At 48.3% G+C, this 22864-nt stretch overlaps 1 protein-coding gene across 1 annotated transcript; it reads left to right on the top strand.

The window, feature by feature from the left end:
- The first annotated feature begins 1907 nt into the window (after positions 1–1907).
- On the top strand, positions 1908–22102 carry ZNF692 (zinc finger protein 692). The gene is made up of 11 exons (XM_083724442.1): positions 1908–3053; positions 5143–5349; positions 6337–6368; positions 7637–8155; positions 10491–10542; positions 11535–11669; positions 13800–13862; positions 14775–14853; positions 16947–17061; positions 18086–18185; positions 18854–22102. The coding sequence occupies exons 2-11, from the start codon at positions 5159–5161 to the stop codon at positions 19170–19172; spliced, it is 1605 nt and encodes a 534-aa protein (XP_083580568.1). The 5' UTR covers positions 1908–3053; positions 5143–5158; the 3' UTR covers positions 19173–22102.
- Positions 22103–22864: the final 762 nt, after the last annotated feature.

Genomic DNA, 22864 nt, shown 5'->3' with positions numbered 1-22864 from the left:
TTCCGGAGATGCAGGGATTCTTCTGCAGCTCAGAACCCTTCTTAGTTTAGTCAGGATGGTGATCAACACAGTGCTCCTGTGAGATGATGTTTTTTTTAAAGTGAAGTATTTCTCGGTATCTTTAGGGTAGCATCAGGACTTTTCATCAGGTGTGTTTTTGTCTTGCTTTGTAAGGCTGGCGCATTCGTCTCTTCTCCCCCCGTGGATCTCACTTGCGCCAGCCAAAGGAGACTGGGACGAACGTTGTCCTATCGGCGCCGTGTCACTTTGCGGACGGATTTCACCAACTCCGCAGCTTGATTCTTGCGCAGCACACCTTTCAGTGCTTTGTGTAGTTCCCGCGAGCCGATGGTGGAGGTCCTCTGGGCTTTCTTGCTGCTCTTGGCGTGGTTAGTCATATTGTTATAGAACCTCCTTATGAAGGTGATCATCTTCCCTTTGGCCCTGGTCGATATGGGCACCCTGTCGCGGTGCAGCTGACTCAACACTTTAGAGATGAACTCATCGCAGGGATGCTTCACATCCTGCTTTACAGGTGCCGTCACCTGGTCTACCACCTTCCGCCCCTGCTTCAGATTTGGCTTTCTCTGCTTTGGCAGGAGCTTCTTATGTGCGGCTTTCCGAATCGTCTGTTTCGTTCTCTTAGGAAGGCGGGTCCTCCTCCTCGTTGTTCTGCAAGCAGCAGCCATTGTTCTAATTGTCTCCTTTGGTTCTAGTTTCCACCTCAGGATGCTACCATTGCTCTGAGCTTGGCTGTCATACGCTGGCTGGTGCTCAACTGAGGGGCCTGCTCTTATCCTATTGAGTAGACAATGTGCTGCCCAGGCATCCAATCAGCCTCTGGCGTGTCATAATGTGCATCTCTGATCCTCATCTCTCCTGTCTGCCAGCAGGGGAGATTGTGACTCCCCATGTGCTCACTGCTCAGTGGCTAGGATTGAAACCAAATTTAAGCAGGAGTTGTTGGGCTCCTAACATCTATATCTGATGCACCAGTCAGCTGGGCTGTGGGGCAGCAGGGGACCACAAAACACACCTCTGTGGCTGCTGCACTGCTGTACGAATCACCCGTTTGGTTTGGTAGTGTGGCAGCAGAAAACACGTGTCTTTAGGTCATGTTGATCCATTGTTGTTGTTTAGTCGTTTAGTCGTGTCCGACTCTTCGTGACCCCGTGGACCAGAGCATGCCAGGCACTCCTGTCTTCCACTGCCTCCCGCAGTTTGGTCAAACTCATGCTCATAGCTTCCAGAACACTGTCCAGCCATCTCGTCCTCTGTCGTCCCCTTCTCCTTGTGCCCTCCATCTTTCCCAACATCAGTGTCTTTTCCAGGGAGTCTTCTCTTCTCATGAGGTGGCCAAAATATTGGAGCCTCAGCTTCACGATCTGTCCTTCCAGTGAGCACTCAGGGCTGATTTCCCTAAGAATGGAGAGGTTTGATCTTCTTGCAGCCCATGGGACTCTCAAGAGTCTCCTCCAGCACCATAATTCAAAAGCATCAATTCTTTGGTGATCAGCCTTCTTTATGGTATTGGGACGCAGGTGGCGCTGTGGGTTAAAGCCTCAGCGCCTAGGACTTGCCAATCGAAAGGTTGGCGGTTCGAATCCCTGCGGCGGGGTGCGCTCCCGCTGCTCGGTCCCAGCACCTGCCAACCGAGCAGTTCAAAAGCACCTCCGGGTGCAAGTAGATAAATAGGGACCGCTTACCAGCGGGAAGGTAAACGGCGTTTCCGTGTGCAGCTCTGGCAAGCCAGAGCAGCGATGTCACGCTGGCCACGTGACCCGGAAGTGTCTCCGGACAGCGCTGGCCCCTGGCCTCTTAAGTGAGATGGGCGCACAACCCCAGAGTCTGGCAAGACTGGCCCGTACAGGCAGGGGTACCTTTACCTTTACCTTCTTTATGGTCCAGCTCTCACTTCCATACATCACTACTGGGAAAACCATGGCTTAAACTATACAGACCTTTGTTGGCAAGGTGATGTCTCTGCTTTTTAAGATGCTGTCTAGGTTTGTCATTGGTTGATCCAATAGAAAGTAATAAAAATCCACAGGCACACCAGAAGCTCCATTCCTGCTGGGACTGAACTGATTGTGCTCCCCTAGATCTGCCTTTGCTGTAGAGATTGATATGGAAGAGACCCGTTTTGTTGCAGCTGGGGCAAATGAAGGCGTCCGGTTGTGCTGCTACAGATGCACGTGGCATTTCTCTCTGCGCTTCTCCCAGCGGTCATTCCTCCCCTGGCCACTGCTGTGCCTACACAACCTGACTGCTTGTCTGCAGGCACTGCGCTCATCTGCAAGGGATTCCACAAGGCCGGGTTGAAGCTGCCAGCCTTTATGTCACATTGGCAGACATTTTTTTGTAACGCGCAGTTAAGCCACAATAAATTACCTTTCTCGCAAATTTGGGAGTTCACAAAATTATGTCTATTATTTGTTTCATGAATGGGTGTCACTTTCCAGAAGGCATCCTGAAGCAATCTACTATTTAAAAAGTTGAGAATTTTGTGTGTTTGTGTACACCATTAAAAAAACCAACAATTACAACACATACATAAAATCGATTCAAATCCAATGCCAACGGCAGGGACAGGACTTGGAGGATAAAAACAAAGATTGTGAAGTTAAAACCAGCATCATTTGCCAGGTGGGAAAAGACACTCGGTTGCCCACATTCAACGTCGCTCTACCTAAAGCCAAGCGACTAATTGCCGAGTGAACTACAACTCCCATGAACCACCGGGGCCCAGCGGCGAGGCCACGTGACCAGGCGCGCGAGGGCAAGGGGGCTCCTCGGCCCCGCCCCCTCCCGTCCTCCTCCTCAGCTGCCATATTTCGCCACTCTTCTTCTCGTGTGTCAGCGAAGAGTGAGGGGCGGAGGAGGAGCATTCGCCGCTCTTAAAGGGGCCACGGTGCCTGGCGGTGGGCCCCCTTCCCCGTCCCCTGTATCCATAGGGAGTCCTCAACTGAACAGCGCTGCCCGCACCAACGCGGGGAGATGGAGTGGACGGCGGCGAGAGAGCTGGCGCTCCGGAGCGAAGCCTGAGCGAAACGGTTGGTGGAGGAAGGAGGGGCGCGCGGGTAACGGAGGGAAAGCGGCGCTCCTCTCCCCCTCCCCCGGCCGCTGCGCGCTGGCCTCTGATTGGCCGCGGCGCGAGAGGGGCTGGCTGCCGTTGGCTTGAGGGAGAGGGAGGGGCGGGACTGTGGATTCGAGGGGGAGGAGCGGCAGCGTTGGCGGAGCACGAGAATGGCACGAGTTGGGGGACGCTGGGCAGGTTCCTCCATTCACCCCCCACCCCGTCAATGCATCTCTGCGCTGTGTGGGCCAAAAGAACAGACACATTGTAACACCCAGAAGACTATAGAGGGAGAACTCTGCAGGGGGTTCGACTAGATGACTCGGGGGGTCCCTTCCAATCTATCATCCTTCGATTCTGATCTTTATTATTCCAAGAGGGAGATAGTCAGTTTCTTTCATCAAGAAAAGTACTCTTCTTTTTTCCTGTAACATTAAACCTCAAAATAATCCATTTGTGCTTTTGCTGTTTTTTGCTTCCTTTTTCTGTTCTGTTGTTCTTCCCCCCCCCCCCCTTAAGACAAGAAAAGGCCATTCATTTCTGTACAGTAAGGATGGGCAGACATCAGGATTTACTTCATTTATTTTTTTGTACTGGGATCCCAATGGTGCAAAATACTGATCCACAAGGCAGAGCTGTAGCTACCGGTTGGGGTGGGTGGTCTAGCCAGGTTTTTTGCCCCTGGTGAAGGCTCCAGAGGGGCGACATTGAGGTTCCCAGCCTGTGTGTGTGTGTGTGTGTGTGTGTGTGTGTGTGTGTGTACACAAATGTGCATGCCAAACTGGATCTTTGACCCAGGTGAAATAAGGCCTAGTTTCACCCCTGCCACAAGGAACTGGCACCCAAATGGTGCAAAATATTGGACTGGACGAGGAGCCAGTTGCAAAATGACAGTCCAGAGGAAGAGCCAAGTTACCCGTTGCTCACACACCAAGCCTTAGACTGGGTTGACAAGTATAAAAGTACCGGTACAAATCTCTTTCTGAGTTGTGGCAGTTCAGAGATTCCGAAGAAACCACCACCATCTTGCAATTGCCATTGTTAAACAGGTGGAGGAAGTCTTGCAAGTCTTTCACAAAGCACCAAGAGGTCGTCCAGTAGATTCTGACCCACCTGCTGCTTCATAAGATAGAGAAGTGGCATAGTCGAATTCCAGTATGACAGGTAGTGCATCATTCCAGTAATAATAGGGAGAGGGAGGAACGTCAGGGAGTTTAGGATGCAATATCTAGTAGCAGACATGTGCATGGCAAAAGGCATGGATAGGCAAACTAAGTTCCAGGGGCCAGATTCAGCCTAGTCGCCTTCTAAATCCAGCCTGTGGACGGTGTGGGAATCAGCATGTTTTTACATGAGTAGAATGTGTCCTTTTAAAATGCATCTCTGGGTTATTTGTGGGGCATAGGAATTTGTTCATTTTTATTTTTTTCAAAATATAGTCCAGCCCCCCACAAGGTCTGAGGGACAGAGGACTGGCCCCCTGCTGAAAAAGTTTGCTGACCCCTGGTAAAAGGGGCATGGTTTCCTGGGAATGTACACAAGGGAGCTTGAGTCATATGTAACCTCTGAAAGGTAGAGTTGTGGCACTTTAGAGACTGTCAGCGCAAGGACAGGTCTCTGCATCCTGATGAGCTCTGAAAGCAGCTTACCCTAAACACCTTTACATTAAAATCACATTATTATTATTATTATTATTATTATTATTATTATTATTATTTTATTATTTTTTTATTGGAATTTTATTTACAACCTAACATAAACACCCCACCCCATCCTCCAATACACAAATCTAAAATCACATTATGAAAGTGTCCAAAAGAGAATGTGGCTTCAGGAACATGCAAGGATATTTCCTGCCTTCTCCCCCAGCTGAAAAACACTTTGGTGTTCCCTTTGGCGACCCCTTTGCAGGCAGCAGTGCCTTCTGAGGAAGACCCTTAGGCGAGGGAGTGGGGTGGACCAGCAGGGTTTGCTCAGCCATTGATGGAGGAAACGTGTGTCCCTCTTGCTTGCGTGGCTCAGTTGGGAGTTCCTCGTGGATCACAACTCCCATTGCCTTTTTCCAGCGAGGCGACTTGGGAGATGATGGACCATGGGCGCCAGGGCCGCCAGGGGGCCTCCGAAACGATTCGCAAGCAGAAGCGCAAGGAGCTGGACGCGCGGCGAAGCAAGTGCCGCATCCGGATCGGCAGCCACCTGGAGCAGTGGTGTCAGCTGAAGGAGCAGCTGGGCTTCTCTTTGCACTCCCAGCTGGCCAAGTACCTGCTGGACAGGTGAGGAAGCTGCTTCAGGGAGAACTGGACTTCCAGCCGCCTATTCCTTGGCCTGTTTTGCCTGTGTGTCAAGTGCTAGATTTGCATGCGTTGAAGTAACTGGATATGTGCAGGTGAGAAGTGGCAAGTCTGACAAAAAGCCAGGCAGGTTCGTGGGAGATGGAGATGGTTGGTTTTAAGCAAACTGCTGTGTCTCGCTTTCCGCTTGTCTCCCCCACCCTCCCTTGCAATACACAGATAATATGGACCTACTGTATTTTTCGCTCTATAAGACGCACCAGACCATAAGACGCACCTAGTTTTTGGAGGAGGAAAACAAGAAAAAAATATTCTGAATCCCAGAAGCCAGAACAGCAAGAGGGATCACTGCGCAGCAAAAGCAGCAATCCCTCTTTCTGTTCTGGCTTCTGGGATAGCTGTGCAGCCTGCATTCACTCCATAAGACACACACACATTTCCCCTTACTTTTTAGGAGGGAAAAAGTGAGTCTTATAGAGCAAAAAATACGGTAATTTTCCTGCCGTTACAGGGATTACCAAGGCCTGGTTTAAAGGTAATGCCTTTGATATACAAAAATACTTACCTGTGAAGGGATCCAGACACAATGTTCTATTCCAGTGGTCTTGCCGGTAGCTATCAGAGGTTGCATTAATACAGCACATGCAACCTCACATAGGGAAGTCAATTTACATATCTGACGTCACATTTAAATTTGGTCTGATATAAAATCCCTGAAGCAATGATGGTGACCCAATGACCCTTGGGATGTTGTCAAGAGTCCAACTCCCATTATTCCTGAACACTGGCCATGTTGACTTATGGGACTCCCAGCAACATCTGGAAGGCCATAGGTTCCTCAGCCCTGCTCTAGCAAATGCTCCTCTTCTTATTGCATCAGTAATATTGAGGAAAGCAGCTGCTGCAAATCAAGTGCAGACCCCTGTATTTTGCCTGCTCACCTTCCTGCCTCTTCTCTTTCTCGTTCAGGTACAGTTCACAAGGGTCAGTTCCAAAAACAGGTAAGAATCCTAGCAGGTTCTCTGTAGAAAAGGCATTTTATTAGTATTAATTAAAGTGATCTCACAGTAGTCTGACAGATAAGTACAATGTGTTTGGGTGGGGGTTTTAACCGCATAGCCTGTTTGCCCACTTGGACAAATGTTTCACATGGTAACTGCGGGGGCAGTGGGCTTACCTGAGTCACTGGAGATCGTAGCAGGACAGGCTTTCTCGAAAGCTCCACCAATCTGTGCAAACGTTTACAGTATCCCCGTTAAAAGGGGAAGGAGTCTGATTCCAGCCAGCAAAAGACTCACACTGTAATTTGTCATGGATATGCAATAGACGCGTATTTTTTTAAAACGTGTGTCAACAGGCTCTTTAAAAAGAAAGAAAGAGCAAGTTTTAGTTTGGGGGGGCCTGTGATACTTCTCTGAAACTAGAGCAAGCCTCAACCTTGGGAGTAGTGGCCCTAAAGTTCCCAACAGATGGTGAAAATCAATTCTATTACTACTGGTTTGGGCCAAGATGGCAGATTTTTTTCTCTTTCTACAGATGTAAAAACTTTCAACAGTTACGTAGATCAGGTTAGTCTCACACAAAATAAGCAGATTAGAGGTCTTACTTCTGTTTCCCTTTCGACATGACCTTTGGGTGTTGCATGTGGCTGAACAAAAGACTTAACTTGGATTATGAAGTTTGCATATGCTGTTTCAGTTGACCTCTTTTTTTGTCTATCCCTGAAAAATCCCAATGTCAAGCATTCTCACTACAGAAGCAAAACCCTGCACTTAGGACTATAATGTAGGGAGGTGGAATCCTTGCATGCATGTGTGTGTAGGGGAGAGTTATAGGTAAAGGTAAAGGGACCCCTGACTATTAGGTCCAGTCGTGGCCGACTCTGGGGTTGCGGCGCTCATCTCGCTTTATTGGCAGAGGGAGCCGGCGTACAGCTTCCGGGTCATGTGGCCAGCATGACTAAGCCGCTTCTGGCGAACCAGAGCAGTGCATGGAAACGTCGTTTACCTTCTTCCCGGAGCGGTACCTATTTATCTACTTGCACTTTGACATGCTTTCAAACTGCTAGGTGGGCAGGAGCAGGGACGGAGCAACGGGAGCTCACCCCGTCGCGGGGATTCAAACTGCCGACCTTCTGATCGGCAAGTCCTAGGCTTTCTAGTTTAACCTACAGCGCCACCCGCGTCCCACGGGGGAGAGTTATACATGGGGATATTGGGTCCCTTGTTGCAAGCCTGTGTCATGCTGGTTTCCTCTTTCTTCTTCCCAGGACAGGATAGCTCCAAAGTTGTTTCCGAGCCTCTTCCTCCTGACACTCTGCAGCACCTCGTCGTCCTTTCTCACAATCACAGCCAGGAATGTGGCTTCATCCCTAACGTGAAGCCCTCGTTGCTGGAGCAGAAAGAAGTCCCAAGCAGCATGGTATGGGAGTGCCTGGCCGGTCACACCTTCTCTTGGAGCCCCCTCACCTCGCAGACGTGCCCCCCGTCCCCCTGCAAGGCAGCCTCCAGGTGTCCAGAGGAGAAAGCCATGCGTTCCAAGCCCAGCCCCCCGCCCTCCCGCATCATCCGGCGCCGGCGTTCCCTCCGCAGGGCAGCAGCAGCCCACGCCTTCTCCTTAGCGCTCGCTTCGAACTCACCAAGCCCAGTGGACGAGGCAGAGCCATCTTCCAAAGAGGATGGGGAGGGCAGTGCGGACAGAGAGAGATCGGCGTGCCTCTCTCCTGGCAGCGGAACGGTCCTTGGCGAGGAGGCGGGATTGCTGAGCGACCAGAACCCCGATGAGACAGGTGAGGGGGGCTGGCTGCTTGTAGGATGCTAGAGGGAAGTCCTTGAATTTGAGAGCCAGTGTGGTGTAGTGGTTAAGAGTGGTGGACTCGTAATCTGGTGAACCGGGTTCGCTTCCCCGCTCCTCCACATGCAGCTGCTGGGTGACCTTGGGCCAGTCCAGGGGTCAGCATACTTTTTCACCAGGGGGCTGGTCCACTGACCCTCAGACCTTGTGGGGGGCTGGACTATATTTTTTTGGGGGGGAAATGAATGAATTCCTATGCCCCACAAATAAGCAAGAGATGCATTTGAAATAAAAGCACACATTCTACTCATGTAAAAACACGCTGATTCCTGGACCGCCCGTGGGCTGGATTTAGAAGGCGATTGGGCCGGATCCGGCCCTTGGGCCTTAGTTTGCCTACCCATGGGCTAGTCTCACTTCTCTGAAGTCTCTCAGCCTCACTCACCTCACAGAGTGTTTGTTGCAGAGGAGGAAGGGAAAGGAGATTGTTAGCCGTTTTGAGACTCCTTAAGGGGAGTGAAAGGCGGGATATCAAATCCAAACTCTTCTTCTTGGATGGTTAGGGACCGAAGAGGCCCCGCTTGGGTTAGGGACTATAGGAGGGAGTTTCGTTGGAGTGTGAGAGGCAATTGTTGGGTGCCCCTGAAAGTAAAAGCAGCCTGGAAAGGGCTGGCCCAGTAAGTGAAATACCGTACTTTTCCATGTATAACACGCCCCCGTGTATAAGACGCCCCCTATTTGGGGGGACTCCAATTTAAGAAAATGACCCAGAGTTGTGGAGCTTTTTTGAGGAGGGGATTGACAGAGATTGACAATCACTCACGTCTGCAACAAGCATCTGCCAGGAACAGCAAGCAAACTTGCCATGGCAGCAGCCAATCTACAACAGCCATTGACCCAGCAACCAATCACGCACCCATTTAACACAGCAGGAGCCAATACACAGCAGGAGCCGCAGCCACCAATCACACACAAAATCGCCAATGGCAATCTGCAGCTCGTGGCTGCAACCAATCACCCGTCACCCCTACCCACTACCTGTGTAGAAGAAGCCCCCAGTTTTTAACCCTTATTTTAGAGTAAAAAAAAAGCTCGTCTTATACACAGAAAAGTACGGTGATAAATTCAGCTTGCTTAATAAGCAAGCACCATCACGTTACAAATTGTGGAATATGGTCTGCAAAGCATGCCTTTCAAATCCTTATGGTTACTGAGAAATTGAAGAAATCTCCTTCTCTATGTACCGTATTTTTCACTCTATAACACGCACCTGATCATAACACGCACGTAGTTTTTAGAGGAGGAAAATCCGTAGGCATGCCACCCGTAGGCATTCCCTCCATAACACGCACAGACATTTCCCCTTACTTTCTAGGAGGAAAAAAGTGAGTGTTATGGTGCAAAAAATATGGTATTTAGATTATCATCCTCCAGGTAGGATTCTGTCATTGATAACTTTGTTATATGCCCCTTGGGGGCTATTTGAGGAGGGGGGCATGCTTAAGGAATTATTATCATTACCAAGCCTGCCACAGGTTTTTAAAGCAAAGCAAAGGGAAATGTAGCATCTCATTTTATTCGAAAGACACGTACCAGAAAGGATCTGTTAATTAGCAATGTAGGTTTTGATAACATGTCTATGTAATTTCTGTATATTCTTTTCTAAATGGTAATTGCTTGAATTAATTGTAATTGAGTTGGAATAACAAAGGCGATGATGGTTAGAAAACATCTTGTACCTTATTGACACAAAAAAAGCAAATTGCTGGTATTAAAGAGGGGGGGTTCTTTATGGGGAAAACATCTGCCTATGTAATAGCAGAAAGACTCCTCTATTCACAAAGAACATACGGAATCCATTCTGGAAGTCCGTTCAACTTCCAAAACATTCTGAAACTGAGGTGTGGCTTCCGATTGGCTGCAGGAAGCTCCTGCAGCCAATCGGAAGCCATGTCGGACATTCGGGTTCCAAAGAACGTTTGCAAACCAGAGCAGTCACTTCCAGGTAATTTCGAACTGTTCCTGGTTTAGACTGTGGTTTCAGTGGGGTCTTTTATATCCTCTTCATTGTTCCTCGCTGACTGGACACCCCCTAATTTCCCAGGTTACAAAGCATGCAGTTCTGCTGATTTCGCTGCACAAGGCCGCAGTCTCAGTCCCCAGCATCCCCAGCTAGGCTGGGACAGATCCACTGCCCCAAACCCTAGACAGCTAGAGGACCTAGATGGGTCATTGGCCGGGCTGAGTATCAGGCAGCTTCCTGTGTTCCTATGTATGCACATTCTGTGGCTGTCTCACCCAGTTCTGACTGTGAATGTTTCCTCTTGCAGCGACTCCCTCCGAAGAGATTCCAGCTGCCACAGAAGTCACAGAACCTGAAAGGTCAGTTTCCTGTTGCCTGGCTGCCTAGATACAAGAGGCAGTTTACGACTTTAAAATAATAAAGCAAACAAATGGTGCAAAACGCAGACCAGCAGAGTTTCTGCAGGCTGACCGATGGATTTCTCAGGAGCACATGGCATCAGCTCCCTGGCCTGGCTTCTTCACTTCTGCCTTCTCTCAGGGCACCCTTGAGTGAGAATGTCAACGTGGATCTCCACTCGCCCCTTTTCTGGCGGGACATGCAACTTTCCTCAGATGACTGAGCTCAGGAAGAATTGGGCTTTCCTGTTTCACAGCAGAGGCTGGCTACAAGGGTCGGCTAAATAGTGATTGTGGCGTTCACAAAATTGCTATGCTCCCCAGTCACCCATTGGTGATATGTATACCTGGTGTGTTGATGAACCATATATCTGTTGATACATTTTTTTAAAGCATTTTTTGTCATTTATTGTTGTTTGCATATGGTCTGTTGGTTTCTGCTCTAGGTAATGGAGTTTTAAAAGGTAAAGGTAAAGGGACCCCTGACCATTAGGTCCAGTCGTGACCAACTCTGGGGTTGCGGCGCTCATCTCGCTTTATTGGCCGAGGGAACCGGCGTACAGCTTCCGGGTCATGTGGCCAGCATGACTAAGCCGCTTCTGGCAAACCAGAACAGCGCATGGAAATGCCGTTTACCTTCCCGTCGGAGTGGTACCTATTTATCTACTTGCACTCTGATGTGCTTTCAAACTGCTAGGTTGGCAGGAGCAGGGACCGAGCAACGGGAGCTCACCCCGTTGCGGGGATTCGAACTGCCGACCTTCTGACTTGTCTCCAAGGCACTTTGAAGTTGCCCACCTCCACAGCAACCTTGATAACACATTCATGGGAAAAGACTGTGCAGGCATCTGTCAGTAAGCTTAGCAGTTACGGGAAACTCTTACGTAGAAGGATCTTTGCATCCTGTACCCTCTCACTTAGTTTTTATTTTAATTATTTTGTATTCTCTGCAGCACTTTGCCTCTGTCAGAGGAGACGCCAGAGTCTGTGCCTGACCAACCAGATCAGGAAGACGACGAAAGAGAGGAAGACAATCTGGTATATACAGATGACCTGCAAGATGAGAATTATCAGCCTTCCCTGGAGAGGTAAATGGGTTTTGCGGGGCATTACCAGCAGTTAAGGGCTGTGCAAGCATTTCTAGTTTAATATTGCTGTTCTCATCATTATTATGACTTTTCTATCCCATCTTTCCTCCAAGGAGCTCAAAGCAGCTTCCCTGGTCCTCCCCACTCTCCATTTTAAAACTCACAACAACCATGTGAGGTACAATAAGCTGAGAGTCTGTGAAGTGCCCAGTTGAGCTGGGATTTGAACTCTGGTCTGCCAGGTCCTAGTCTAGCACTGTGAAACTGCACAGCTGATTAGCTCTTGTGGGGTGCCACCCATCCTTTAGAGTCCGGTAGCATTGCAGTGGTGTTGCATCCTGTCAAGTTAGTTTGGTTCCTGGGTGGCCAGAGCAGCTGTTCAGGGCTCAAGTACCGTAATTTTTCGCTCTATAGGACACACTTTTTCCCCTCCAAAAATTAAGGGGACATGTGTGTGCGTCCTATGGAGCGAATGCAGGCTCCTTGGCTTCAGCGATAGCAACGCGAAGCCTCCAAAGCACAGAGGGAGCTCTCCCGCTGTGATCCGGAGGCTTCGTGCTGCTTTCACTGAAGCCTGGAGAGCGAGAGGGGTTGGTGCGCACCGACCCCTCTCACTCTCCAGGCTTCCAAGGTAGCCGCCTGAAGCCTCTGGAGCCCAGTGGGAACTCCCACTGTGCTCCAGAGGCTTCAGGTGAATGCTCCTTGAACTCACAGAACACACCTTGTTTTAGAGGGGGAGAACAAGAAAAAAAATTCTCCCCCTCTCTACGCAACGCCCCTTCAGCGAAGCGGCAGGAGACATGGAAGGGGCTCCGTTTCTCCTGCCACTTTGCTGAAGGGGCGCTGCTCAGAGAGGGGGAGATTTTTTTTCTTGTTCTCCCCCTCTAAAACAAGGTGCGTCCTATGGTCAGGTGCATCCTATAGAGCGAAAAATACGGTACTTAGCAGACAAGCTTTTGCCCCTACAGGGCTGGATTTAGGTTTGATGAGGCCCTAAGCTACTGAAGATAATGGGGCCCTTTATATGTCCAGGGGTCCTTTGTCAAATTGTCGCTGTTTTTGTGTGTTGAATATATGCTATAAGGTAATTTATGGAGCTAATAGGTATATAAAGCCATTTGTACATGTTGCCATACAACCAGCCCATGCAGAATGTAGGCACCCTATATATAGAAATGAGCAAACTAGTGATATTTTAGGGAGCAGGCTAGCAGGTGGGGCCCATTACTTACATCATAAGAGCCTACACAACAACACAAAACCCTGTTGCTGTATGTAGGTTTTATTTTATTTGTTTTTTATTTTATATTTTGGAAATGTACATCTAGGTGCTTTTTTTCTTTTAATTTTTTGGGCCCCCCCAAGAGAGTGGGACCCTAAGAAGAAGAAAAGTTTGGATTTGATATCCCACTTTATCACTACCCTAAGGAGTCTCAAAGTGGCAAACATTCTCCTTTCCCTTTCTCCCCCACAACAAACACTCTGTGAGGTGAGTGAAGCTGAGAGACTTCAGAGAAGTGTGACTAGCCCAAGGTCACCCAGCAGCTGAATGTGGAGGAGCGGGGAAGTGAACCCGGTTCACCAGATTACGAGTCCACCACTCTTAACCACTACACCACACTGGCTATCGCTTGTTTAGCTTATATGTAAATCCGGATGCGGGTGGCGCTGTGGGTTAAACCACAGAGCCTAGGTCTTGCCGATCAGAAGGTTGGCGGTTCGAATCCCTAGCAGTTCGAAAGCACAAAGTGCAAGTAGATAATTAGGTACTGCTACAGCGGGAAGGTAAATGGCGTTTCCGTGTGCTGCTCTGGTTCGCCAGAAGCGGCTTAGTCATGCTGGCCACATGACCCAGAAGCTGTACTCCGGCTCCCTCGGCCTATAGAGCGAGATGAGCGCCGCAACCCCAGAGTCGGACACGACTGGACCCAATGGTCAGGGGTCCCTTTACCCTTTACCTAAATCCGGCACTGTGCCCCTTCCATTTCCCCACCACTTTTAAAGACGGCTGCTTCCTTCATCCTTGCCACAGCGGCAGCCTGAAGACCCTTCTATGGAAGGGTCCCTTTTGTTGTTACAGGGAAGACCCTTTTGTTGCTACGCTTACCAAGTTTCTTTCTTCCTGTACAGTTGCAAAAAGCGGGCACAGCCTGGTGATGAGGATGTGGCCCAGATTGGTCCAAAGAGAATCAGGTGGGTGCTGGTCCGTTGGCTTTTTGAACCCAAAGGGCACGCCTTTAACCTCCCCAGAAGTGGGCCATAGCGTAGGAACCATGGAAGAAGGCCTCTAATTCATGGTTAGATTAAGGCGGTCATGCTCAACAAATGGACTGATCTATTGAATCCCTATTATTTGCCCATGGTCAAATATTCCATGAAATCTGGTGATGCTTGAAGAATTGGCCAGCTGTCAACTTAGCACAAGCACCTTTAAAAGCACCTTTAACTACTGCCTTTCATTTTTCAGTTAGTGTCAGGGAACCTTCCAGAGTAGAAAGAGAGGCAGGAGCTCTAGAAGGGAGGAAGGGGAATTCCATTGCACCTACTAAATCTCACCCACAGTTCTCCTTAAAAAAATCAGCTGCTTAAATATATTTATGCTGTTCTGAGAAAGTTGACGCTTTAAAAATACTTGGCCAAGTACAGTGGTACCTCAGGTTAAGAACTTAATTCATTCTGGAGGTCTGTTCTTAACCTGAAACTGTTCTTAACCTGAAGCACCACTTTAGCTAATGGGGCCTCCCCCTGCCGCCATGCCACCGCTGCACAATTTCTGTTCTCATCCTGAAGGAAAGTTCTTAACCCGAGGTACTATTTCTGGGTTAGTGGAGTCTGTAACCTGAAGTGTATGTAATCTGAAACGTCTGTAACCCAAGGTACCACTGTATTTGACATCTGACCATATTGTTTTTGAGTAATCCAATGCTCGACGCTTGGCATAAGAACATAGGAAGCTGCATTGTGCCGAATCAGACCATTTGTCCATCTAGCTCATTATTGTCTACACTGACTGGCAGCAGCTCTTCTGGGTTTAAGAACAGGGAACCTGGAGATGCCAGGGATTGAACCTGAGTTTCCTCTTCCTTCCTCTGCCTTTCTTTGCAGGAAGGCAGCCAAGCGAGAGATCCTCCTCTGCGACTATGATGGCTGTGGGAAGATCTTCTCCAACCGCCAATATTTGAATGTAAGTGATGGATCAGTGGCAGGAAGCACTTCCCCACGCACAAGGGCAGAGAGGGGACATGGAGCACTGGGAAATGGTCGAATCCTGAGGAAACGTGAATTGGTCAGCCAGGACTATTTGACTGGCACGGGAGGTGATAAGGTCTCCTTTGCAGGAGGCAGTTAAACAAAAAACAAGAGATACATCTGCAGATTCCTGCACAGAGCAAGGTTTTGTATTAGATTACCTCCACGGTCCCTTGCAGCTCTAAAATTCTGTCATTTTAGGAAATCCGGTTTGGTGGGGAACATATCGTATGACCACTCGCATAGCAGCAGCAGAAAAGGCCGCCATATTGATAGCTGATCAGAGAGGATTAGACAGGTTTAGCGCAACCTACTGGCCCACCAGTTGAGGACCAAAAGTTTAAAAATATATAAAGGACCCTTGGACAGTTAAGTCCCGTCAAAGGCGACTATGGGGTTCAAGTGCTCATCTCGCTTTCAGCCCAAGGGAGCCGGTGTTTGTCCACAGACAGCTTTCTGGGTCATGTGTCCAGCAGAACTAAACCGCTTCTGGTGCAACGGAACGCCATGACAGAAACCAGAGTGCACAGAAATGCCATTTACCTTCCCGCCGCAGTGGTACCTATTTATCTACTTGCACTGGGGTGCTTTCAAACTGCTAGGTTGGCAGGAGCAGGGACAAAGTAATGGGAGCTCACCCCCATCGGGTGGATTCAAACAACCAACCTTCTGATCAGTAAGCCCAAGAGGCTCAGTGGTTTAGACCACAGTGCCACCCTTTAGTTGAGGACCAGCATATTGTCCACACAAACTCTTATGTTCTGAACCACAAACCCAAAGGAGAGCCTGAGCAAGTGGTTTGAGGCAGGGAGGCCAAAGGAGGATGTCAAAAACACCAGAATGACCAGTCTTAGCGTTTTATTAAAGAAAGGTATCAACTTACAACACAGTGTGCAGAACCTCACTGCCTTTACAGTCTTGGGACAGACGCCACCACAGTGAGAAATCGCCAGGGCTTGTCTGCAGAGTGTTAATACGTTAAACATATGTTGGCTTGGCCAGAACCTCCCATTGATCCACCTGACCCATGAGGGCATATAGGCGGCAACTGTCCGAGGCTTACAGATAGCTCCCCTCTCTAGGCTGAGAGTCCAGCATCCCAGGGCCTGCAGATAAGCATAGCATCAAAGCAAGCGGGGTACCATATCTCAAAACAAGTGAATATCAACATCTAGGTGCTCATTCTTGCACTAAATAATTCTAGGGTTATCTTGACGGTCAAGATGGCATTTGCAGAATTTCTGGAACATCTGACTTTTGCTTCAACACACTCTGTCCCTAGTTAAAAAGTAAAGGGACCCCTGACCATTGGGTCCAGTCGTGGCCGCCTCTGGGGTTGCGGCGCTCATCTCGCTTTATTGGCCGAGGGAGCCAGCGTACAGCTTCCGGGTCATGTGGCCAGCATGACTAAGCCGCTTCTGGCAAACCAGAGCAGTGCACGGAAACGCCGTTTACCTTCCCGCCAGAGCGGTACCTATTTATCTACTTGCACTTTGACGTGCTTTCGAACTGCTAGGTTGGCAGGAGCAGGGACCGAGCAATGGGAGCTCACCCCGTCGTGGGGATTCGAACTGCCAACCTTCTGATCGTCAAGCCCTAGGCTCTGTGCTTTAACCCACAGCGCCACCCGCGTCCCCTTTCCCTAGTTAACTGCAGAAAATTTCCATGGGAGCCCCACCCCTTCAAGGATTTCATGCCCCAAGCAATATGGGCAGAAAGAACTGTGGAGGATCATTCATTGGACATGGTCCTTCATGCCCTCCTCATAGGGACATTAGATGCTGGAGGTGGTGGGCATGCAAAGCTCTCTGGGGCAGCATACCTACCACAGCAAAGTCCCAGCTTGCCTCATCAAAGCCATGTAAAGAGGCAGCGGACGGGCACATTTCTGAGACTGCAGTTTGTCACGCAATTATGTGATGCATTTTATCTGTTCAGGAAGATTGCTTTGCTCTGTTTTTGTAAAGCAGTTTTGTTGCAGAAGGCAGAGTTTTTGTTCCACTTTGACCTCTTTTTCTGCCCCCTCAGCACCACAAGAAATACCAGCATGTTCACCAAAAAACGTTCACCTGCTCTGACCCCAGCTGCGGCAAGTCCTTCAACTTCAAGAAGCACCTTAAGGAGCACGAGAAACTGCACAGCGGTGAGGATTCTTGTAGGATCCCACCTGGTTAGGATCCCTACCAGCCCAGCTCTTGAAGTGCTTTTAACTTGCCTTTGGCGAACCCTTTCCTGCCCCCTTATTCCATCCGGGAGATGATGTGGAGAGCAGCTAGCCATAGATTGGTCCTGAACGGGTTCAAGTTCCTGCTCCCAGAAGGGAGCAAATTATGTAGAAGCACATGCTATGGTGTCTAGAGGTATATATTTGGGCAGGCCCCACAGCTATTATTTGAGGTTGGTTTTCATTTCAGGGTATTGAGTTAGTCTTCAGACTTATCAAAAGGATTTAAGATTGGCAGTGTGAGACCCACAGAAACATGGCAACATGGCATGCAAGATCAGAAAACATTGCCCAATGCACAATTATTCACTCCAAAGAAAGATAGTGTGAAATTATAGATAGATATAGATATAAATAAGATAGTTAATCCTTCCAGATTTGAACTGTAAGTCCTTTGATAACCATAGAGGTTTGCAAAATCTGCTTTTGTTGTCTTGCTAGATATAGATGTATCTTGAAAGATACTTGAAACATTTTCAGAGGTTTGTTCTCCATTGAACTGCTTTGATTTGGGATTTGGTGTATGTGAGAGAGCAATTTTGTTATTTGGATCCTAACTCTCCTTCCATTAACCTAACTCTCCTTCCATTAACGGAATTGTGTTCACGTTCATAAAACAATGCTATCCTGCCTTTGTGTTCCTCCTGTGCTCCCCCCCCCCCACCAAAATCTGTTCTTGGGGTTTGGGGTACCCTTGGGATTGATGTGGGATATGGTGTCCAACAGATGAAGGGGAAAGTTGGCAGAAATCATCTTCTCCATTACATGAATTGGCGGGGGAGGGGACTTAGGATGATTGCCAATATGTGTAACAAGGTTTTCTATGCATACACTGTAGTAGTTAAAAGATTAATATTTGGAAAACTATTAGACACTCACTGCAATATAAGCTTGTTACCGTGGGCCCAGAATAGCCAGTGACCTACTTTTTTCTTCCCTGCAGATAAAAGGGACTACATCTGTGAGTTCTGCGCCCGCTCCTTCCGAACTAGCAGCAATTTGATCATCCACCGGCGAATCCACACTGGAGAAAAACCCTTACAGTAAGGACTGTTGTATTGTACTACTGATAATAAGAACAATTAATAATGCTTTTTCTTCTCTGGCGATCACTCGTAGCCAAGTAAGATTGTCTTCCATAAACACGGTTTTAACAATGAGTCCGTAAGTGACTGTGGAGGCCAATTCTGGATCCACACATCCTTCCACAGCAGGGACATTGGTTTCTGGGTGGGAGTTGATCACGGTGTGGATTTGCCAAGTTTGCCTTCCTCTTAGCACATTTCTCCCTTGCCTCCTGAGTTCGAGTGTCTTCAAAGCCCATGACACCTTTGGTAAAGGCTGTTCTCCAATTTGAGCACTCGCAGGCCAGTGTTTCCCAGTTGTCGGTGTTTATACTACATTTTTTTAGATTTGCCTTGAGACAATCTTTAAAATTCTTTTGTTGACCACCAGCATTACGCTTTCCATTTTTAAGTTCAGAATAGAGTAGTTGCTTTGGAAGACAATAAATTCACCAGCTGCTCCCAGGGTAGGCCGCAGCAAATTAAAATTCAATATTTAAAACAGTTAAAACAAGACATAGGAATATGGTGGGTCCTAAAAACACATATCCCCTGGTATATGGGGATGGAGCTGTCCAGTCATGAGTTCCCTGAACCCCCTCATGCGTATGAGCATCACCACCCCTTTTCTTGTATATTTGATGCAGGTGTGAGATCTGTGGGTTCACCTGCCGCCAGAAAGCCTCCCTCAACTGGCACATGAAGAAGCACGACGCGGACTCCTTCTACCAGTTCTCCTGCGACCTCTGCGGCAAGAAGTTTGAGAAGAAAGACAACGTCACCGCACACAAGAGCAAGAGTCACCCCGAGGTGGCTGCCGGGCCTCCACAGCCTGTGCAGGAACCTCCGGCTCTGAGCCACCCGCTTGCTCTGGAGCCGTTGGAAAACCCCGTCCAGAGCCAGCCCGGCAACCCGCCCAGGAGGGCGGAGGAGTCCGCCCTCATCATCGCAGTCACCATCGAGTAATTGGGCCGGGCCAATCGAGAAGCAAAATGGCGGAGAGGATTCCTGGCAAATCCTGTCGGCGACAGAAATGGACTCCGGCCTTTGGTTCGCAGTCGCAGAAGGATGCAAGATGGAGACCTCAGAAAGGGGTCTGGAAAGCCCCGACCCCAGGAAGCAATGTCTTGCCAGCTGCATCCCTTCAGCACAGCTGCTTTTGGACTCGGTATCTGCAACACAAACGGCCCAGGGCTCAGCCTTGCCTAGTGGCAGGATGATGAGGAGTACAGTATCAGGAAGGCCTTGAAAGTCTTAAGTTTGTGGTGATTCGATTCCAGACCCCAAGTATGGGAGGGACTAAGAAGGCCCGGGCAGCTGGTAGAGGAGGCGTAAACATACCTCTTCAACTCTCTCACCTCACATGGATAACAGCTCTGGATTTAGCTCGTATGGATTAATGACGATGGAAGACATGCCCTGTTGTTGTTCTTAAATCCTTTTCCTTTGGGAAGCTTAAAAGATGCCGCTGTCTCACATGGCTACGGGATCAAGCCAAGGACCTGGAATATGCAAGGCGTAGCCTTCACTACAGAACTGTGATCAGAACTGGAGATACACTCTGGAACCTGTATATGCAAATCTTTGCTTATTTTACATGTTTCACTGGCCTCGGAGGCGGACTGACATGTTATGGAGAGATGGCAAAGACTTGGGCACTTCACTCCCAACCCCTGGCCACTGGAAATTGTTTACCTTGGCTTTGGAGATTCACCAGGCATTTCCCACATACTCAACCCTTAAAGGGGGCACGGCGGGGGGAGAGAAGCACATTTCTAGTTCTTACGGCTGCATAAAGAGAGGTTTTTGGGTGGGGATCAGGGGTTTTTGAATTCTCAGGAAACTAAATTCTGCATCCAGTCCAACACCCTGCATTTTTTCCTGTGCTTGCACATTGTTATTTAATACATTTCCCGTTCCTGCCTAGATTGCACAGATTTTACGTTGTTACGTGGGCCATTGAGAAACTTAGCTTTCACTCCCTGGCTTCCCACAGCCAGTTAGACATTTCAGCCATCCAGCTTGAGCCTGCACTTTTGTACCTTATCATCTCAGTAGGTAGAGCACAAGGCTCAGCATCGTGGGGTAGAGTCTCAAGTTGGGCAAAAGATTCCAGCATTGCAGGGGGTTGGACTAGATGACCCTTGGGGTCCCTTCCAATGCTACATTTCTATGATTCTATCTGGAACTGCCTTCCAGTAATTTAGGCAATAGTCAAGGAGAATAAGGAGTTGGCACAAGGCACTCTGCAGATCAAGACTCTTCATTCCTGGTGTACCTTGTTTAGGGTAGGCTCAAACCTACATTCCTGCTTCTTTTGGATATTCCCACCCTGCCATCTGAGATGAAAGCCAGAAGCAGCAACAAACTGCATACTCCAAACTTTATTATGTGAGCAGGTTCTGATGAGCCATTTCACAAGGCAATGACCCTAAGGCAACTTTGCTCCCACTCTTTGGAAATTTTTGAATTTTTAAAAAGCCTTATAAGGCTCTGAGCATGCCTCATCTGGAGACAAGTAATTCTTCTCCCTGTGAAGCAGCTGTGATAGGGATCTTTTAGCTATACCTGGCGCTGTGGGTTAAAGCACAGAGTCTAGGGCTTGCCGATCAGAAGGTTGGCGGTTCAAATCCCCATGACGGGGTGAGCTCCCGTTGCTCTGTCCCTGCTCCTGCCAACCTAGCAGTTCGAAAGCACGTCAAAGTGCAAGTAGATAAATAGGTACCACTCCGGCAGGAAGGTAAACAGCATTTCTGTGTGCTGCTCTGGTTCGCCAGAAGCAGCTTAGTCCTGCTGGCCACATGACACGGAAGCTGTACGCCAGCTCCCTCGGCCAATAAAGCAAGATGAGCGCTGCAACCCCAGAGTCGTCCGCAACTGGACCTAACGGTCAGGGGTCCCTTTACCTTTTAGTACATGGAGATGCCAGAATTACCTGTTTTTGCTCAAAGGAGGCTATTGCATCTCCGCACTCAAGTTAGTTCTTTGGGCATCACTTCAGAAAAAAACAAGTATGTCTCAGCTCTCCTATTTTTGGGGAACACTAGTCCAGCCTGCAGAATCTGCAAAGCACATGATCTTTGGGTTTTTCCTCGTCACAGCTTATTGGAGTGTTCTGCAAAGGAGCACAGTAATCCCCATGTTGATGGGGAATGGAGGACTGAAAGAAAATGCCAAGCACATCTCTGTCGAAGCGAACAGAGTTTAATCCAAGAGTTTGTCTTCCCTACAGACTTAACCGTTTTAACAGTCGCGCACAGAGTGAACTCTGGAAACTTGTACAAGTGTCACCCACCCTGGAATGGCATTTGCAATGAAGAGTAAGACATTTTTAAATAACTGAGGGACAGGGTCTCCTACAAAGGATTCTCAGCTACCCCACCAATAATATCTCCTTGCACCATCCAATGTCTAAATCCTGGATTAGAATTAGTCCTTCTTGTGGCACTAAAACCTCAGTTTCATGTCCCATATAAATTGCGCAAATGCTTTTATTTTGAAATTTTTATTCTGTTTCTGCTCATCACAGGAAGCAGAAAGGAACTATATAGAAATGGAAATCCTTTCCTCTGACAGCGGCTCTTTGAGACACAGCAACAGCCCTGAAGTTCAGCCCAGTGTCTTTTTCTCACAATGGACAGACACGGTTGTGAAGCCCAGTTCACTCCGGTGACTTGAGGGCATCCTGCCGTTCTTTGCAGCAACTGGTATTCCCAAGCATGGCACCTCCAGCCCTAGAGGGGAGCATATAACCATCATGACTAGTAGCCGTTGACAGCTTCCGTGAGTTTGTCTGTATGAGACTTTTCCAGATATTGCACAGAAACTAGGTATTTCATCCACAAGAAATAGTAAAATTGCATTACCTTTTGATATAAAGTTGAGGTTCTTACCAAGTTGGGTTTCTGTAAGTTTTTCAACACTCGTTTAGAATTGCAACATATGAAACAGCCCTGATTCTTATTTCCCCTGAATTCCTCACACTGGGTTTAGATTATTTCTCAACAGTGAGTGTCATTGGGTGGTCCTGAGCCAGTCACTTCCTCCTGAGTTAAAGTGGGGTAACTCCCATATAGGCTTCTTCAAAATCCCTGGATGAAGAATGGAATCAGTAAGTGAATTTGTTTAAAATTTGAAGTCCAGACTCTTGTATTGACCAAATTGAAATCAAACATCAACATCAGCTCTTGACAACAACAACAACTATTATTATTATTATTATTACTACTACTACTATTATACCCCCACCCATCTGGCTGGATTTCCCCAGCCACTCTGCGCAGCTTCCAGCACATAAAAACATAAGATGTCAAACATTAAAAACTTCCCAATACATGACTGCCTTCAAATGACTTCAGTTAAGCGACGAGAATCCTTGCTATTAACACCTCTTAATTAAGAGTGTGATATATTGTCATCCCAGTTATCATAATCCCACAGTTTGAAAAGACAAAATTAGTCATGACTAATACTAAGTTTCAAGTGAATTTTAAGCATGATTGACATGGATCTAAAGAAGGTGAAAGTACCTAGTCCAGGGTTTGGCAAGACTTACCTTGCCTGGGCCGGTTCACTGCCGCGGAGCCCCTTCTGTGGGCTGGATTGCGTCTGCGCAGACGCAATTTCTGACGCCGCGAAGTTAGTCCCCACACCATGCT

This window comes from Podarcis gaigeae, assembly GCF_964106915.1.
Source record: "Podarcis gaigeae genome assembly, chromosome: 2".
Lineage (NCBI taxonomy): Eukaryota > Metazoa > Chordata > Lepidosauria > Squamata > Lacertidae > Podarcis > Podarcis gaigeae.
The sequence above is the reverse complement of the archived record's forward strand: the minus strand, read 5'-3'. Positions and strand labels throughout refer to the sequence as shown.